We start from the raw sequence: 20,798 nt of genomic DNA, 5'->3' as shown, positions 1-20,798 counted from the left end.
CACTGCGCCACCAGGGAAGCCCAGGAATTCACTTTTAAGATGAAATCAGGATAGCAAATTTTAATGCTATATTTTCCAACTTCTCAATAAAACACAGAAAAATAAGGAAACTCACACAACACTAAAATCCAAGTTTGATCAATAAACCTTTCAGAGTTCTAAAATTGTTCCCATTATATTTAAAGATGATAGATTAGAAACAATGTTTACCCTCATTCTGTTTCACTTCATGAATAAGCAGAACTCCACCTGCCTGAAGAAAATAACAGAAGTGTCTTTTCTCTACTACCAATTACCCTCTTGCTGGGCCAACAGTTATCTGTTTCAAATGGGATTCTAGGCAACCACCCCTCAATCCAAGGGTTCTACTTTTTTGTGCTGACTAGAGAATTGATTCAGTCCACCTCTCCCCCATATCTTTACACTTCCACCAGATTGCAATCAATAGCAACCTGCAAGGCAGCGAGTTTAGGGGAAACTGGTGGGGTTCCATGGAGACCTGGAGTGTACAGATCCACAGATAAAGCAGTAAATGAGGGGGTGGGGGTAGAGAAAACACCACAGTTGCAGCAAATACTATGGATTTTCCAAGTGCTACATCAGCTTGGAGGATCAGACAATAAACCATAGGCATAAGAGAAAGCTCTACCCAGCAGATTCATGAATATCTGCTAGAAATTGGGAACTGCACCAGGAGTGATGCCAATCCACCTGCTATTAGCTGTAACTCATTATGCAAGATAGTGAAAAAATTAAGGCAATTCAACTACCCAGTTAACAAACATTCAGTCAGCACCAATCTCTCCTTGTTCAAGCATAAGGAAAAAGAATAAAAGAAATATGGGATCCATGCCAAAATATTACTAAACAAGGAAATGAATAATTAACCTGAAAACTCAAATACAGAATATGTTTTCTGGAAATACTTAAGAACCAGAAAAAAAAGTATTTAGAAACTGGCAATTTCAATATGATGCAAAACAGATAGATTCAATTACGCAACAAGTGCAGTTCAAGAGAAAGCAAATGATATGAAAACACAACAAGGTAGGGTGCAACACCCATAAGTTTAGATGAAGATGAATCCAGGTGTGATAAGGAAGAACTATAAGGAAATTAAAAATTATAATAGCTGACCAAGCACTTCCACACCTAGGTATTTACCAAAGAGAAATGAAAACATGTTCACAAAAAAGACCTGTGCAAGAATATTCATAGCAGCTTTATTCATAAAAACTTCAAACTGAAACAATCTAGGTCCATCAATAGAAGTAGAAATTAAAAAAAAAAAAAAAGGTGGGCTTCCCTGGTGGCGCAGTGGTTGAGAATCTGCCTGCCGGTGCGGGGGACACGGGTTCGAGCCCTGGTCTGGGAGGATCCCACATGCCGCGGAGCGGCTGAGTCCGTGGGCCACAGCTGCTGAGCCCGCGCGTCTGGAGCCTGTGCTCCACAATGGGAGGGGCCGTGATGGTGAGAGGCCCGCGCACCGCGATGAGGAGTGGCCTCTGCTCGCTGCAGCTGGAGAAAGCCCTCACGCGGAGACAGGACCCAACACAGCCAAATATAAATAAATAAATTTAAAAAAAAAAAGGTAAATCCATACAATGTCATACTACTCAGGGATAAAAGGGATAAACTACGGATACAAAAAAAACATGGATGGATCTCAACAATATTATGCTGAGTGAAAGAAGTCCTTACAAAAAAGAGTGGTACTGTGTGATTCAATTTATATGAAATTCTAGAAGAGGTAAAACTGATTTATGATGAAAAACACCAGAATAGTAGCTGCCCCTAGAGGGAAGTGGGATTAGGAATTGACCAGAATAACCAAGAGAACTTTCCAGAGTGATGGTAATGATTTATATCTTTAGTGATTGAGTTACACAGGTGTACACATTTTTCAAAACTCAGCAAATATATACTTAACATTTGTCCAATTCATTGTGGGTAGATTTTACATTTAAAAAACTTTAACCAATTATTGAATTCTGGTTAATAATATGCTAAAATCATTAGGGGAAAGTGTACTGATGTCTGCAATTTATTTTTAAGTGTATCAAATATATGATGCATTAATGGATGGATAGAGAGTTAGATATGTGAAAAAGCAAGTTTAATAAAACATTAATGGAGAATCTTGGTGGTATATATACAGGAGATCATGGTAAATGTCTTTAAACTTTTCTGTATGATTGAATTTTTATAGTAAAATGTGAGGAACAAAACACAACAGCAGAATTCAGATCATTATTATTAAGAAATTTACTTTGTGGAGAACTTTAAGTAACATTGAGAAAAAACCTGAGCCCTTCAAGCATGCAGAAGAAAAGGACAAAGTTATGAAAATAAGAGGAATAATGAAGAATATGGAGAACACAAACCCCAAATTAGGGGAGCTGCTCTACCAGATATTTTAAATAAAACACTGCAAAGTTATAATATAAAACAAGACGGTATTAGTTCTGCAATTGATAAATAATTTAATTTAATGAAAATAAGTATATAATATTAAACATATCTTTATAGATAAAATAATTTTATATTGCATATTATTACTACTAAACTATTAAAAACCAATGAAGAATATTTGGTAATAAAGGACTCTTTAGAAAAGAATTTGGCTTTATTAGACAAGCTGACTGGCGATAGTGAGTAGAACATCTTCCTCTGTGGAGAGACTAAACAGGATCAATACATGGCGTAATCAAGAGGTGTTGATGTGATGAATCTAAGGTGTAGGATGAACACAGAAGAATGTCGAATGTAAGGTTGGTAAAAGCTAAGCCAACTTGTCATTCCTTCCTAGTACTCTCCTGGTATCTCCAGAAGTGTAAGAATTGACATGTGAGATTCCTCATGTATCTTCACATGCACTTGTGCCTGTCAGAGTGCCCTGAATAGCATGTGCAGGAGTTGACACGTAGCACACGTTCATTTCATGATATGGAATAGAAGATCCACCGGCTGTACCTACATAAGCCTTTACTGATCCAGGTGCTCAGCTTGTCGGAGAGATGGGGAAAACAGCTCTTGACAAAATCCTCAAACGTCACTGTCGCTAAGGCATTGATGCTGGCAGCCACGGTGCTACAGGGAGAGAAAATCGAGAACATAGTCCAAGGTAAATAAAGCTGACCGGCCTGCCCTCGTGTCCAGGGCAAATAGACAAGACAGAGCTCTAGAAAAAAACAGAGACAGACATATGTCCTTATTCTGGAACTTCAGGGGAACTACATGACCTGTCTACTCACTCTTCAAAGCTGCTTCTGTGCTTAATGCTCTTTGATGTCTTCCTCTAACTCCAGTGAAGAAGCTAGGCTTCCATGCTGGAACTCTCACTGATTCCCCTAACAAGACATTAAATGAGTTAGCATGCAGTGGCTGAGATTTGTGTGTGTGTGTGTGTGTGTGTGTGTGTGTGTGTGTGTGTGTGTGTGAAGGTTAAACTTGAGGCAGAATGTACTGACTATCCTAATCCAGGAATCAGTACAATATGCCATTCATTCATTCATTCACTCATTCATTCATACCATTTATGCATCTGTTCATTCTGAGTACTAGGCATACAATGGTGAACCAGAAAGACATAGAGCTTACACTTTACTGGGCGACATAGACATTTAACAACCAATTATAAAATTGACTACAATTGTTATGAAGAAAAATAACAAAGAGCTATGAAATCATGTCTTTCAGAGGCCTAAACTGATATGAAGTTAGGATATTCTTCCCTAAGGAAGTGATGGTTAAGATAGGCACTGAAAGGACCCATGCAAATTCAGAAAAAGATGTTTTAGAACAAAGGGAAAATTACAAGTAAATGCCTATAGGTGGAAAACTTGTTTCATTCAACAACAGGAAGCCCCAGTGTGACTAGCATGCAATTAATAAGGGAGAAAGGGGCAAAGATAAGACTAGGAAGCAGGCAAAGACCAAAAGCACATAAAAGCTCTGATATTCTTCCTCTGACTTTCCAATCAGAGTTCAGTCTTATAGCCCTAAAACTCGCTTAGTGGACAGAAAACCCAAGAAGTTGGAGTTTTCTTTGCAGAATAGCATGAAAGCTTATTAAATTCCTCATCTAGACCAGGAATATTTTAGCTGGTAGAATAGATGTTCCCTATAAGACTCCTCTTCTATCTGTAGATCCATGCAAGTCAAATAAGGAAAGGAGATGATCAAATAAAATAAACTTCTATGCTCCCAATATATATGGCTCAAAATCCATCATTTGAAAGTTTTGAACATTAGGGTTAACCCTTGAATCCATTGGGAGGGAGGGAACAAAAAGCTGATTTTGGCCCAGAGGGAGCAGATTTGTAGAACTTTTGCTAGGTTGCTTTTGAGGTCAGATGTATTATCCATATGTCAATTTCTCAGATTCTAAATCTGTTACAAGATGGTGAAAATCGTTTTTTTTTTCCCTATCACTCAACCACCATCTCTTTACTCCACCCCCCACTCTTATCTTTCCCTTTCCCTAACCCAAAACCCTCTTTAATGTTATAGTAATAGTAATCTCTCTAGAATATGTACTTCCAGTGTCTCTTTCTTGGAATTTTCGAACTTGAGATCAAAAGAATCAACCATTCTCTTATGGGGGAATTAATCTGTTGACAGCTATATTTCTCCATTCTGGAGTCAGCTTTAAGAAAAATAAATAAAGCTCTGTAGGGAGGGACAAAATGAAAGCTAACGTGTCACCCTACTTGTGTTTGATCCTCTGGTGTTCATCGTTTCTGTCCTTAGTTTCCTTGAGATACTAATACCAACACCACAGAACAATATGATTTTATATTAGTGATGCAAAATCCTACAGAGTATTAGTAAAAATAATTCAGCAGAACACTAAATTAAAATTATACCATAAGCAATTTAAAGTCATTATATGAATTAAGAGATGTCGCTATTTTTGAAATGTCAACATATTAATATTAATATGCCAAAAGCTAAAAAAGCAAAAAATACTCATTTCAAAAATGCCAATAGTTTACCAAAATTAAATATTTCTCCCTGATAAAAATATTTCTTAAAGTAGAATAAATATATGCATTTTTGTTCTTTTTTATGATTTTATTAGTTTTATATAAATATTTTAAATGTAAATAAATAATATAGTTTAAACCAAAACCTGAAATCATATTTAATGGTAAAATCCAAGAACAATTCCCTTTAAAGTGCATAACAGGCACTTCCCTGGTGGTGCAGTGGTTAAGAATCCTGCCTGCCAATGCAGGGGACATGGGTTCGAGCCCTGGTCTGGGAACATCCCACATGCCACGGAGCAACGAAGTCTGTGCGCCACAACTACTTAGCTTGCGCTCTAGAGCCTGCGAGCCAAAACTACTGAGCCCACCTGCCACAATTACTGAAACCCGTGAGCCTAGAGCCCATGCCCCACAACAAGAGAAGCCACTGCAGTGAGAAGGCCACTCACTGCAAGGAAGAGTAGCCCCTGCTCGCTGCAACTAGAGAAAGCCTGCACACAGAAACGAAGATCCAACACAGCCCAAAATAAATAAATAAATAAACTTATTAAAAAATAAAATAAAATAAAGTGCATAACAAAACAAGGATTTCTGTAATCCCTCAATTTTTTATCATTGTTCTCAAAGCATAATTACATAAGAGTGAACATACAAGTGTAACTATTAGAAAAGAAGAGAACTCAAAAGTATTTGCAGGTATTATGATTTGAGTACACCCAAGTTCTATAGAATTAACTGAAAATAATTAGGAAAAATCTGATATCAAGGGAAATTCTGTAAAAGAAATATAATGAATAAATACTAACCTAAAATATTTTAAATCAAACTTTAAAGCTTAGTCACTAAAATTATTAGTATTGTCATAACTGTACACAAATAAATCAAAGGAATATAAAAGAAAATCCAGGAATAGTTCCAAATATATAAAAGAATGTAGGATGTGATAAAGGTAGTATTTCAAGTCAGTGGTGAAAATGTGGCTTTTTACTAAAAAATAATGGGACAACTGTCTACTAAGTTAGAAGGAAAATAAGTCAGGAACTTCTCTTCATTTCTTACACCCCATGTATAGTCTAGATGATTTAATAATTTTAACATTTAATAAGGCCATAGACTAGAATGTTATCTGGATGATTATTTATAAACATGGAATGGAGAAGCCTTCATAAGAATGATATAAACCCAGAAACCATAATGTAAAAGGATTGATTAATATGAAATAGAAGCTCAACATACTAAAAAATACTATTAATAAAGCAAATATACATAGGACAGATGAGAAAAATGAGACATGTCAATAGGCTATTTTCTTATATACATAAAGAAGAAAACTCAAAAGAAAAAAAATAGCAGGGAATATGAATTGGCATTTTACAGAAAAAGAACTACAAACGGCCAGTGAAAGTATGGAAAGGTAGCCAACCCCACTTCTGATCAAGGGAATATTTATCATACTAAGTGAAGTAAGTGAGACAGAGAAAGACAAATACCATATGATATCACTTCCATGTGGAATCTAAAAACATGATACTGTCTTAATGTTTTAGTCCATTTAGCCCTCACCACTCTTGCCCCCATTCTCCAAGTCACTATCATGTCTAACCTGGATTAAGGCAAAAGCCTCCGGTATAGTCACCCACTTTCACCACTCTTGCTTTTGTGATAGCCACTTCCCTCCACAAAGAAGACTGAGTCTTCAGTTGTATGACATCATCAAACCTCCTTGCTTCAAACCTTCCTATTTAATATGAAATGCAAGCTCTTTATTCTTTCATAAAGGTTCTTCCTGATCTAATCCCTGCTTGCCTCTTTAGGCTCTTCCCCATCTGCTGTCCTCCCCGTTCCTTATGCTTCAACTCTTCTCTTGGATCCTGAACTATTCCATACAGATTATCTCCTTGAGGCTTTGGTATTTGCCCTCCCCGCTGCCTGTAAAAGTTTCTGCCTGTGATCTTCACAGAGCTGGCTTCTCCACACACTTTAGATCTCAACACAAATATCATATACTTAAATAGGAGTTCACTAAAGACCCTATCAAAAACAAAGTCCCCAAACCTAACCTCTCTCTAGGTTATCACTCTGTCATTTCCTTTATACTATTTGCCATTATCAAACAATATCTTCTCTTTTTTGTTGTTGTTTAGTTATATATTGTCCATCTTCCATGTCTACTAGAATGAAAACTCTATATCAGGGCAATACTTATGCTAGTCTTGTTCCCTGAAGTATCCCCACTGTCACCAGCTGTGCTTGGCATAATATAAACCTTCTAAAATATTTGTTAGAATAAATGTGTGAAAAAATTTGTATTTAGAATAATGTCTACATTTTGGATATGGATGTGCCTGAGTGTGTTATTGAAGATAGAGAGAATGGATCACAAAGGACAGATCTGTAAGAATGTATTGCAGCTGAATGAGAAATGCTGGCAGAGAGAGCTGCCTTGTGTGCAGGTGATGTGAAATCATGGGGACAGTTGGCATCAGAGAAGGTTGAGAAAATAAACAGAGAGATCTAGTGCAAAGGCAGACCTAGGTTTACTTACCACCTCTGTAGTTTACTGTCTCACCATGGGTAAGTTATCTACCTTGCTAAATCTTAGGTTCCTTATTTGTAAGCTGATGATAACGAGTAGTTTCGGCCTCATATAATGTGTGACAACTAATGAGCAAATGCATATAAGGCATTCAGCAGGGCAGCTGACACACAGTGAATACTCAGTAATACTGGTGATGACTACGACCATTACCCTTGTCATCCTTGTTGCCTTGCTATCATCATCCTCACCATCATCATTATCAGAACATTATTGCCAAGTGTAGTCAATACACTAACCTCAGAGTTCCACTGAAGGCACAAGCCACAAAAAGTCCTGGAAGTCCTGGCATTGTGGCAAATAACTCCATGACGAAGTATGGCATCAGCTGAAGAGGAGGCAAAACAAGATGGGATTAGCGGTCTCATCAGCAGTGTCTGAAATGTGGGACTGTATTGAAGCTTTTTAGCAAAAGGAGGTGGGAAAAAAAGAAAAAAAATAAAGTAACAATAAAGGGATTTGTCTGGACTATCGTTGTTAAATGCTAACAAATGAGGTTATGATCAATCCAATTCCAAGGACCTGAGGTGCAGCTGTAGGGGAGGGGAAGGGATAGGAAGGGGACAGTCATAAAAGGAAAAGTTGGATGAACTTTAGAATATTCAGGAACTTTTAACTTTTTTTACGTTTGCAATGTGTGCTATTTTCTTGCCTGTTTATCCTTAATGTTAGAAACTAAATCCTAAAAACAAATGCTTAAAACAGGTCTTCAGGGAGCCTAGGTATTATGGTTCTACTCTGGAGCCAGATTTATGGAAAAGGAGCAGCCACAGGACACAGTGGGAGAGTTGTATATGTAGGGGGAGAGGATAGAGATGATAGCTCCTCCTGAGAATATTCTCCGTGAATGGAGTTTTTAAGGATGGACCAAGAGATTGTCATACTGAGTAAAATAAGTCAGACAGAGAAAGACAAATATCATATGATGCCACTTATATGTGGAATCTTAAAATAATGGTACAAATGAACCTATTTACAAAACAGAAATAGAGTCACCGACGTAGAAAACAAACATGATCACCGGGGGGAAAGGAGGAGGAGGGATAAATTGGGAGATTTGGATTGACATATACACACTACTGTGTATAAAATAGATAACTAATAAGAACCTACTGTACAGCACAGGGAACTCAATACTCTGTAATGACCTATACCAGAATAGAATCTAAAAAAGAGTGGATATATGTATATGTATAACCGAGTCACTTTGCTGTAGAGCTGAAACTAACACAACATTGTAAATCAACTGTACTCCAATAAAAATTAATTTATAAAACCATGTTTAATGTAATATATTGGGGTGATATTGTTTAAGCCATAATGAGAAGACATGAGCAGAAGCATTATAGAAATAAGGGTCATTTTGTTCAATCTGAGATTAAAGCATCATTAATCAACCTTGTGATGGATAGAAAAAAAGAATTGAATGGTGGCATTGAAAACCAAAGCTATAGGTTCAAGTCCTCTTCCACTCTCCCCAGCCCCACCCTGGCCCCAGTCCTTGCCTTCAAGGACAAGGTAAGATACCTACTTTTTACATGTTCACTCCCCAGTATTAGAACCTGATCTATGATAATATCATCCAAGAGGAGAGGAAAGAAATCAAGTCTTTGTGGTTTGGGAAATACCTACAGGTCCAGGTCGAAAAAGAAAGGCTCAGCATCGATGGCCAGAAACACACTCATTTCAGCTGTTCCCCACTGGCCCCAAGGGAGCACATACCTGGTCTGGTGCTGAGATGATACCAGAAGTCCAAGGATCACAGTCTTTGAAGTGGGAGTACATGATTAAGCCAGAGAAGACAGCACATGCCAGAATGACCCAGAGGCCCAACAAGTTGAAATACAAGGCTCTAGAAAATAACACATGGATCTACTGGTAGACTCTGTCATATTACAGTGTGGTGAGGACATTACCAAAGACTCAAGGTAAAATTTTGGGGGCCTTTTTGCTATAAAATAAAATTCTATCCCTTCAAGAATGTATATATTTTGATATCAAGTCACTATGTTATATACCCGAAACTAATACCAGTCAATTATATTTCAATTTTTAAAAAATCATTACTTTTTATACTTTTGCATTTTTTTTGTTTGGGCATGTTACACTTTTAGACTGATTATGAAATTTGAACAAGGTAGATTCTTGATGGGTTTGCTTTTGAAATAGCTTTTCTGCAAAGTTGCAATGTGTAGTGTGAGGTCTATTTCCTTGGATGAAATTTCATAAAATCACTCATATTATATAACTTCAAGTAATTTCCCCCCACTCAATTCATGAAACTGTCAAAAAGCCAACTTACATTTTAACATCTTTTATTCCAGAGGAATGGTGAGATAAATGTAGAAGTAGACACGTTTTGGAAATATTCGCTTTGGAGATTAAATCAGGTGAAGTTTAAAGTTCAGTTTTTTAAAAGTCAATAGAAGGTATGAAAAACCTAAAGTCATTTTCCCCACATTCTTTGGAGCAGTTCTTTTTATTCTACAACAATTCTTTTTATTCTATAACATTCTGCTTAACTTCAGTTTGAGTGCATTTGTAGTATCCTATGGTTATTTTGTATTCATACTGTTCTTTGAAAGTCAAAATATTACACATCTTCTAAATCTCAGGGAAGACTTGAAAGTCGGCTGGCCTCACACTGGATCAGTGAGAGAACAAACAATCTCGCTCTGGAGAGAGTTTCAAGGGGCAGGGGGCCCAAAGAGCAACAGGAGGCATTTCCTGGGATTCAGCCATTGTTTGAAGGGATTCAGATGCACTCACATTCAAATGTAAGGACACATATTCATTTCAAAGCCCCCTAAAACCCCTGCTGTACAGGTGTACCTGACTTTCAGAAAACCCTTAAATCAAAGTATTCTTTTATGAAGCAAATATATTAAATAATGACCCATTTGGAAAATTTTATTTTACATTATTTACATTAGGAAAGGGTATTATCTCTGAAATTCCTTCCTTGGGATTATTCCAACCATATTTATCTTTGAGTTTTAGCTGTTTGTTTGTTTTTGTTTGAAAAAGGTTGATTTAGACATAGCCTTTGGGGAATACATTTGATACATCAAATGGTCAATATCTGCAAACTGAATTAGCTGTACTCTTACTTCCGCCATTTAGACAAATTCTATTCAAACTTTTCTCAGGCCATATCCTGGATAGGCCTCTTTACCTGAAAGGTCACTCCCTGCTCTCTCATCAGATTCTACTCCTTATACGGCTTTACATCTTTATAACATTTATCCTTATCTGAAATTGTATAATAAATTTATTTGTTTATTATCTGTTTCCCCCACTTGAACACACACAGGGCTATGTCCCCAGAGCACCCAATAGTGCTGGCACATAGCAGACATAAATTATTTTATTTTTGTTAAAAATGATTAAATGAATAAACGAAAAATAGAAATTCTTTACAATATGGTTATACTCTTTTTTTTTTTTTTTTTTTTTTTTTTTTTTTTTTTTTTTTTTTGCGGTACACAGGCCTCTCACTGTTGTGGCCTCTTCCATTGTGGAGCACAGGCTCCAGACACACAGGCTCAGCGGCCATGGCTTAAGGGCCCAGCTGCTTTGCGGCATGTGGGATCTTCCCAGACCGGGGCACGAACCCGTGTCCCCTGCATCGGCAGGCAGACTCTCAACCACCAGGGAAGCCCTGGTTATACTCTTTACATCATTTCTTTTTTGAAAAAGCACTGGACCTGGAGTCAGAAGACTTTATACTTAACAACTGTGTGACTTCAGACAAGTCACTAAGACTCTGAGCCAGTTAAATCCTTGGTAAAAAGAGTGTTAACATACCTACCTTACTTCTTATTATAGGACTAATATGAGGATTGAATGAGTTATACTCCATAAAAATATATGGAGGTTATACAGCCATATGTAGGTTATATAGCCATTATTCAAAACAATTTTAAAAACTCACCAGTCAACTATGGGAAATGAGAAATCAGTGGCAAAATTGTATAATAGAATGTTAAAGCCCTTGTATTTGAACTTATTTTTTCTTCAGAGATAGACTTTAATTCTCTACAGGGCTAATTCTCCTGTTTGCAACTTAAGCCACTTCATCGATTCATTTAGAAAATATTTATGAAGCATCACTATGTACCAGGTTCTTCTGGATACTGAGGACATAGCAGTGAGCAACCCAGAGCCCACCCTCATGAAGATGATATTCTGGGATTAGAGGCAGGTAATAATCACCAAAATGAAATAAATAAACAAGGTGATTTTAGATGCAATAAAAGATATAAAGAAAATAAACAAAGGCAAAGAGAATGGAACATAAGTGACTGGGTGTGGATGTGCTCATCTTAGCTGGGACATGAGACGGTGATGGGAAGGGACCTGGTAACCTGCACCAGCTTCTCCTGCCATCACAGCATCATCTTCTACCTGCAGTCCTGAAACGTAAACTGAAGTCTAGAAACAAAAGCGTCCAAAGCAGCTTCCAGGGAGCACGTCTAAAATGACTTGGTAAGTGATACTATTCCTAAGTGTGAAGAAGATCTGGTTTAAGATGAAGCTGTCTTTAGTGAGTAATCAGCATTCTGGCCATGCAATTAAATGCATCTATAATGGGTCACTTCTGGTTTTAATGTATGGCCACATTCAGTATGAACTTTATGGATGTATTTTCACCTATCTATGATGCAGAGATGTTTCTAAACCCTGATGGAATGTCCTAATTACATCAGGCTCTCAGATAATTGACCAGAAATGATGCATGTAATCAACATTCTATAGAGCCTCCTAGATAAGAGTCTGTTGGCAGCTGGCTCTGAGTGGCCCCCAGTTGCCCTGGAAGTGCCCTTGAGGCTCCAGTTGCATGACAAATGAGACGTCCCACTAGATCCCCACTATAGCAATCTCCCCTCCAGCTGTGTGCACTTCAACCATACTGACCATTTGGACTGATTTCTCACTCCTGAATTGTATCAACTAAATCAACTAAGATTCTTACAGGGAAGTCTTTTCTAAAGACAGTTTTTATTTTTTCTTCTTTCCTTATTCTAACAAAATTCCCATCATAGCTCTGGTCCTTCCATGGGAGTGGGGATGGGTGGAATCAGGAATGGCAGTCTTAAATGCTTAGGAAATTATATATATATTTTTTTCCTTTGTGAGTATCTCTCCTTTTCTGACAGTTTTCATACCCATCAAATACTAATGTAACAATTTCCAAGAAACTATTATGAATGGGTGGCTTAGTTTAAACCAATTCACTAAACAAGATCTAAAGATACACAAGCACAAGTACACATGCTGGAATATACAGATATACGCTCCTACACATGCACACACACACATAAATTCTTATGTATATATGTGTCCATTTATGTGCTTACACATTCACACATTCAAGCATGATCTTCTTGAAGCATTACTTTGTTCAATAAGTAATCAATATTTAATAAACACAAAGTACTATTCTTGGCCTCTTGAAAAAATGATGAAAAAAATACATTTCCTAAATTTTAGGTACCATTATAATAATAGGGAGAAATTAGGCATGTTCACAAGAATAAACAGTATAACACAAGCACATAAGATTTTAAAAAACCCTTGATTTAACAGATAATTATTATTTATTTCACCTAAAGATTCTTCCCTTATCAGATATTGTCAACTCTAATTTATTTTAATGCAGAATTTTAAATGAATTCTAATTTTAAGTGAATTTTAAGATAAAATTATATTTGATCCTAAATACATTTTTAGTAATTCAACTATCTGAGAAAGTGATGATCACGTGTGTAGAGAGTTTAATATTATTTATTGTAATAGGATATGAATATGTTACCAGTGAATTGATAGAACAGTAGATAATGCTTTCACTTCTTCCTGCTGAGGGTATGTGAACTATGTAAGTAATATATTCCCTTTTGAAATTCAAGTTACAAAATTTTGAACCATATCCAGTCAATTTTATCTTTTATTCTGTCTAAATAAGAAACTATGCATTGAAAGTATTTTATGATCAGTTGTGGAAATATTCATAGCAGCTGTTTCTCACTCCAAGAAAAGTTAACGGCATTCTGACAAGTCTGCAGAGGCTGGAACCTTGGGTAGAAGCAATGAGGATGAAATGCCCATTTTCAATGAAATTCTAGCTTTTTTCTGCCAGTTTTACCAAAAAAAAAGTGCATAACTTCCTTTGGTCTTCATTCTAGAAGGTGGGATGAATTGCATGGTTTTAAAAAGCCTTAAGTTGCAACTCTGTGGAGTCCTTCAGAGTAAGCAGACCTGGTAAAACTGGTGACTGGTTAACCAGGCAGGAGTTGGAGCAGCTGAAGCCCTGTTACCACTTGCTTCATTACCTTGGGTCTTCTTCTTTTAACCTCTCCTTGAAAACTTTTACAGTACATCCATCAAAATAAAAATAGTAATTGAAGAGACCACATGCTGGATGGATATAGTGATGAGGACCACCTCATCACAGAAACTGTAAGTAAGAAATATGTGCTCCTTCTTTCTGCATTGCTTCCCACAGCACCTAATTTAACCCAGTAATTTCTCAGTAAATGAAAGCAGCAAATGACGGTGAGCAAAGGCAGACAGAAAGGTCTAAGTTCAAATCCCAGCACTGCCACTTCCTTGTGGAGAAGGGAATAGTAATGCTTGCCTCAAAAAATTGTTGAAAGGGTTAAATGAATCTTTGTTTCTTTCTCTCTTTTACACACACACACAAACACATTTGAAGCATATAAAGGGCAGAGAAAAAACATTGAAATATTCATTAATAACTCACAGCTTGGCATGTTTTTCTGTTTTGCAAGAGATGCATCGCTGGATGGTCGATTGATTAACTCCATAGATTCCAAGCCATGTAAAAGTTCCTCCCACTGAGATTGTCCAAAAAGTGTGCCTCCTGAGAGGATCTACATCAAAGCTATGAGGCAGAGAGAAGTGAGTGAACAAATACATTCCTTTGATGCCCAAATATTATTTTAGGTGATGAGGTCATGTGGCTAATCTTTATAAAACAAGAAAAGTAGCATTGGACATACTCAAATATATTTAGTCGAGATCCATTTGTTGATTGCTCTAATACATTGTGTAATCCACCAGCATCGGCTGATCCTTGAATGAGAACCGTTAAGAAGCCCACAGTCATGACAACCATCTGAAATGCATCGGTCCACACCACTGCTTTTAATCCTCCCTGAAATGAAGAGAATGAATGCGAGTTCTTAAAAATGAAGCCTCAACTCTTCCATTTCTGCACAGCCTCTCTGCTAATGCATCTTTCTTTCTCCCTTTTCTCCCTTTCTTCCCCCTTCTCTCCCTCCCTCCCTCCCTCTTTCTCAATCTCTTTCTCTCTCCCTCCCTCCCTTCCTCCCTTCCTTCTTTCCTCCCTCCCTCCCTCCATCCCTCCTTCTTTCTCTCTTCCTCTTTCTTCCTTTCTTTCTCTCTTCCTCTTTCTTTCTTTCTTTCTTTCTTTCTTTCTTTCTTTCTTTCTTTCTTTCATCACTGAGCACCTTTTATGTGCTAAGTTTATTGAGGATGATCACCTGGGTCTGGCTTGTACAATTTGAGATTTTTTTTTTTTGTAAATTTAGTGCAGTGAATTAATTTGGGGAAACTGAGATGGTAGGCTACTGAAAAAGAAGAAAAGAACTAGGAAGGAATGATAGATTCCAGACATTCATGGAGAAAGGCGTTTTAAGAGCTAGAAGATGGTCAAATAGTGAGGTGAGCAAACCAGAGTGTCAGGAGGGTGAATCTAACAGTAGAACTCAGGAGACAGTGATTCGGCAATAGGTTAGAGCAGTGGTTATCAAACCTGGATCCTTTTTAGAGTTACTTGGGGAATTTGAAAACAAACAAACAAAAAAATCAATGTCTGAGCCCCATCCCCAGGAATTCTGAATAAATTGAGGTCTGGGCTGGGACCCAGTTCTAAGTGTTTTTACAGCTCCCCAGGTGATTCTAATGTACAATTCTAGTTGGGACTATGTGGGCAAGAAGAAAGGAGGAAAGAAAGAGGCTGCTGGAGAATCCCTTAGGAACATGGCAAAGGTGCCATGAGCAAATTAGGAAAGATTAAATGAAATGATATATTTTAAAAGTACTTTGAAAATGAATAAGCACTATGTGAATGAAAGGATGTGGTATTTTTAACATTGAAAAATAGAATTATCCCCGGTTACTCCCCCAGAGTGTCAAGAACATCTGTGAAAAGATGACAGGCTTCATCTTTATCTTGAGAAGAAAGAAGACACTGGATTTGTCTCATCATTTCTCGTGTAGTTAAAATTAAAATGTAATTTAAAAATAGACATAAAAGTCCCTTCCACATGCATTGTGTTTCTATATTCTGTTCAATTTCTAATTTGAGAAATATTCAATCTCTTATTTCCACCTTCCAAGAGTGGTATTTTGATTTTCTTTAAAGGCATTAAGACTTCTAAACCCAAATCACAATATCAGATTTTAGTGATATGAAGACCAAATATCAAAGACCTCAGTTTTCAGAGGCTACTTGGCATGGGTTATATGCATAAACCTGAACTTGAGCTAGACCTGGGGCAAGAGAACAAACCACTTCATCACCACTTTAACAAATGTGCTTCAAAAGGCAGATTACTATAGCTACCATGAAAACTTCTCTTCTTTTTTTTTTTTTTTTTAAATCTCTTCCACTGGCTATCTTAGCTAGGCTACACATCCACAGGATTAACAGAGTAAAGAAACTGCTCTATGAGCAAAAGTGTTAGATAACTGAGCCACCAGTTTGGTGAGACATTGAAGCCTGTGTTCTGGCAAGAGGTAGGAGATGGAACAGAGGTGTGGTGAGAAGAGGTTAGATGGGTGGATTGACTCACAGACTGAAAGATTTCCAACACTAGGTTAAGAAGCTTACACTTTATCCTGTGAACAATGGGAAGCAAGGAGAGAATTAGGTCAGTGAAGTGGCGTGAAGAGATAGATGTTTTAAGAAGATTAAGTTAACAGAGGCATGCAGGGTGGAGGGAAACACTGAAATCAATTAAGAGGTAGTACATTTAGCTTATTATTGTTTATTGTGATGATTAAAGTATCCAGACTTGTTTCTGACATCTTTTTGGTTTCTATTTGTTCTACTTTTTCTGTATTTTTTTCTTCTCTTGCTTAAATCAATTGCAGTTTTGTTTTGCTTCGTTTTAATTCCTTTTTTCTACTCTGATTGTTTTATTTAAATGAGTCCCCTTGAAATTTTGTCATGAATTTTTCATTTAGAGTCTAAATTTTTAAAATGTCTTAATCCCCAGCAATTCAAGGATTAAAAAACTCTTTAAGTCTAATTACTCTCTTCCTGATTTACATGCTATTGATGTCCAAATGAAAGTTATTCTTTTTCTTAATCGCAAAATTACATATAATAGTAATCATTAATACATTTATAATATTATAAACTATATTATTAGATACTATATAAATTATACCATACTATAAAATTATTGCTGTTTTCATTAAGCAACGGAAATTGTTTGACTAGACTTACTAAACGTGTACTATTTTATTTTCTTATCATTACTTCTCCCATCAAAAACTGGATAATTTTCCTTCTTCCCACAGTATTTCCTCTAGGTTTTTCTCAGGGGAAGATATGTTAGAGGTAATTTCTCTCAGTTCTTGACAGTCAGTTTCTGAAAGATAGTTTTGCTAAATACACAATTATAACTGACAATTGTTTTCCTTCAGTGCTTTGAAGATATTATTCCACTGTTTCTGGCTTCCATTACTGTTGCTAAGCAATGCATCTAGTTATCCTTCTATGGCCAGTTACTTCAGAGCCACTAATCTGTCACATACGGCCAGGCATGTAAGGAATAGGAGACTATTTTTAATTTAGGTAGGAGGAGTATGTCTGGAATAGAATTATGGTAGTGAGAATGGAATGGAAAAAAAATAAGATAAAACTGTAGTGCAAAGAAAAGGTGGGATTTGCAAGTATGAAAAGAGAGATAAGAGCATTTTAAAATTGTATGTTATCATGATATATGTTAAAAGAGTAAGTGATATGCACACAAGGCCAAAATACATGGATGGTGCTATATGATAATATATCAATTACTTTATTTTTCTCTGTAAAGGAGGAAGGAGAATCCAACTATCTGGGGACCATTACCATATTCTTAACTGGTTACTTAAAGCCTCCATATATGGTACCAATGACTCAGAAGAATAATGATTTCTATTGCAGAGCATGGCAAATAATAGGTGCTCAATGAACGTTTGTTGAACTAAACAGATTGTAACAATTATATAAATATAATTGCCAATACCACCCAGTTTCCTTAGTTAAAACTGACCAGGTATAAGACCAAATGTTAAATGTAATCCAAACTTATCCATCTATAAGAGACAAAAACAAGTTGTGGAATCCTCAAGTTTACAAAATACCAGCCATCCTTGATCGTTCATTCATGCATTTTGTATTCCTCAACCAGTAGACAGTAAAGTATAAATGTTACCTATGGTTTATAATCACTGTTAATGAGCACATTTTTTTTTCTCAGTAGTTGCATATGGTCACCTACCCTCTGAGCACGGAGATATTTCTGTCATTAAATCTTCTCTTAGCCATGGCTTTCTCAAATGAGTCCAGAGCCCAAATTCTATTAATGGTTGGTACTGAAAAGAATTTTAAACAAAACAGTGGCACCTTCCTCTGGAAACTGTGACAGAGAAGCCAGCATATTTCTATTTAATTGTGGGATAGCAATTTCTGCTATACTTAGATGCCCTGTTGTTGGAAATTAGCCCTTATCCCATATTAAGAGATAGTGCTAAATATTTTTTCACAGCTAGATACATACCAGGGTACAGTAGAATGTGCAAACAATTCCTGTTGCAAACACAGAGCCCCAGAGATCAAACCCAGTCACTACAAAAGGAGAAAAAATATTGAAAGAAGTTTCTCTAAGGAAAGTATTAGAACAAACTTTATGAGGAAAAAGTCACAATATTTTTGTCTGTGTTCTTTGTGCACAAACAGAAATCAAATTAGAGTTGTCTCATTAAATTTTCTCACCTCTGATAAAGATTATTTTAGTACATTATTATACCTCAACCCAGCCCATAATTTTCATGTAATGCTAAAAGTCAAATTATTCCTCTTAAGATTCTGGAGCTTCCAATCTCTGCACCAATTGTTTGTTTGTTTGTTTTTCTTAACAAATTTAGTCTGAGTACTTTGAAACCACCTAAACATTGACCATGAATAAATATTTCTCATTATAATCACATAGCACAATTAAACTGAGTACTGAGGACTTCTAATATTACAGGTATTATTATGAAATTTCTTTCACTTTTGTTTCTTCTTTCCTTTTTTTCCCTAGGATTCTATTCTTTCAAAGGGGTCAGGTATAAATCTTAAAATAATTACTACAAGCACATTTTACTCATGTATTCAGAGTATCTACTTCATAAGATTACTGAGAAAGGACCATATATTATAGATGACCTTATTTAGTGGTTGTGTATATACCATACAAAATTGTCAAACTTACTTTTACCAAAGGAGAAAGAGAAGGAGTAGGGATAAGTTAGTAGTATGGGATTACTGAAATACACTACTATACATACCTTACACCAGTCAGAATGGCCATCATGAAAAAATCTACAAAAATAAATGCTGGAGAGGGTATGGAGAAAGGGGAACCCTCTTGCACTGTTGGTGGGAATGTAAATTGATACAACCACTATGGAGAACAGTATGGAGGTTCCTTAAAACACTAAAAATAGAATTACCATATGACCTAGCAATTCCACTACTGGACATATATCCTGAGAAAACCATAATTCAAAAAGACACATGCACCCCAATGTTCATTGCAGCACTATTTGCAATAGCCAGGTCATGGAAACAACCTAAATGCCCATAGACAGATGAATGGTTAAAGATGTGGTACACATACACAATGGAATATTACTCAGCCATAAAAAGGAATGAAATTGGGTCATTTGTAGAGACATGGATGGACCTAGAGACTGTCAAACAGAGTGAAGTAAGTCAGAAAGAGAAAAACAAATATTGTAGGTTAACACGTATATTTGGAATCTAGAAGAAAAGTACAGATGAACCGGTTTGCAAGGCAGAAATAGAGACACAGATGTAGAGAACAAACGTATGGATACCAAAGGGGGAGAGTGGGGGTGGGGGTGGCAGTGGTGGGATGAATTGGGAGATTGGGATTGACATGTATATACTAATGTGTATAAAATAGATTACTAATAAGAACCTGCTGTATAAAAAAATAAATAAATAAACATAAAATAAGCCATAAGCATCCCAGTGTTCATTGCACTATTTACAATAGCCAGGACATGGAAACAACCTGAATATCCAATGACAGAGAAATGGATAAAGAAGGTGTGGTCCATATGCACAATGGAATATTACTCAGCCATAAAAAAGAATGAAATTGAGTCATTTGTAGAGATGTGGATGGACCTAGAGTCTGTCATACAGAGTTAAGTAAGTCAGAAAGAGAAAAACAAATATTATATATTAACACATATATGTGGAATCTAGAAAAATGGTACAGATGAACCTATTTGCAAGGCAGGAATAGAGACGCAGATGTAGAGAACAGACGTGTGAACATGGGGGGTGGGGAAGGAGAGGGTGGAATGAATTGGGAGATTAGGATTGGCATATATACACTACCATGTGTAGAATAGGCAGCTAGTGGGAACCTGTTGTATAGCACAGGGAGATTAGCTCAGTGCTCTGTGATGACCTAGATGGGTGGGATTGTGGGTGAGGGTGGGAGGGAAGTCCAACAGGGAGGGGATATATGTATACTTATAGCTGATTCACTTCATTATACAGCAGAAACTAACACAACATTGTAAAGCAACTATACTCCAATAGAAAAAAAAGATAAACAACAAAGATTTACTGTATAGCACAAGGAACTATATTCAATATCTTGTAATAACTTATAATGGAAAATAATTTGGAAAAAATATATACAACTGAATAACTTTGATGAACAATCTAACAAAACATACTGTAAATCAACCATACTTCAAAAAAAATTGCCATAACTTCAGTGATTAGAAAACAAGCAATAATCAAATTGGGTGTTTGGAACCATGTGGATAAAATCAAGTAACTAGTTATTTGCATTATTTTCAGTGTTCAGTTTATAGAGCTTTATGTTGTGACAACTACAGTAATTCAAGCACCCTAACCACAGGAA

At 36.5% G+C, this 20,798-nt stretch overlaps 1 protein-coding gene across 1 annotated transcript in view; it reads right to left on the bottom strand.

The window, feature by feature from the left end:
- SLC5A12 (solute carrier family 5 member 12) overlaps nucleotides 1-20,798 on the bottom strand; it is a 43,145-nt gene that overhangs the window by 13,572 nt on the left and 8,775 nt on the right. Inside the window, exons 4-9 of the mRNA XM_060104572.1 lie at nucleotides 18,405-18,472; nucleotides 14,610-14,764; nucleotides 14,351-14,491; nucleotides 9,310-9,439; nucleotides 7,827-7,915; nucleotides 2,978-3,090 (exon numbers count right to left, since the gene is read on the bottom strand). Of these exons, the coding sequence (XP_059960555.1) occupies nucleotides 2,978-3,090; nucleotides 7,827-7,915; nucleotides 9,310-9,439; nucleotides 14,351-14,491; nucleotides 14,610-14,764; nucleotides 18,405-18,472 (696 nt within the window). The remainder of the gene's footprint in view (nucleotides 1-2,977; nucleotides 3,091-7,826; nucleotides 7,916-9,309; nucleotides 9,440-14,350; nucleotides 14,492-14,609; nucleotides 14,765-18,404; nucleotides 18,473-20,798) is intronic.

This window comes from Mesoplodon densirostris, chromosome 7 (genome assembly GCF_025265405.1).
Source record: "Mesoplodon densirostris isolate mMesDen1 chromosome 7, mMesDen1 primary haplotype, whole genome shotgun sequence".
NCBI classification, from domain to species: domain Eukaryota; kingdom Metazoa; phylum Chordata; class Mammalia; order Artiodactyla; family Ziphiidae; genus Mesoplodon; species Mesoplodon densirostris.
This window is presented reverse-complemented; position numbering and strand designations above follow the sequence as displayed.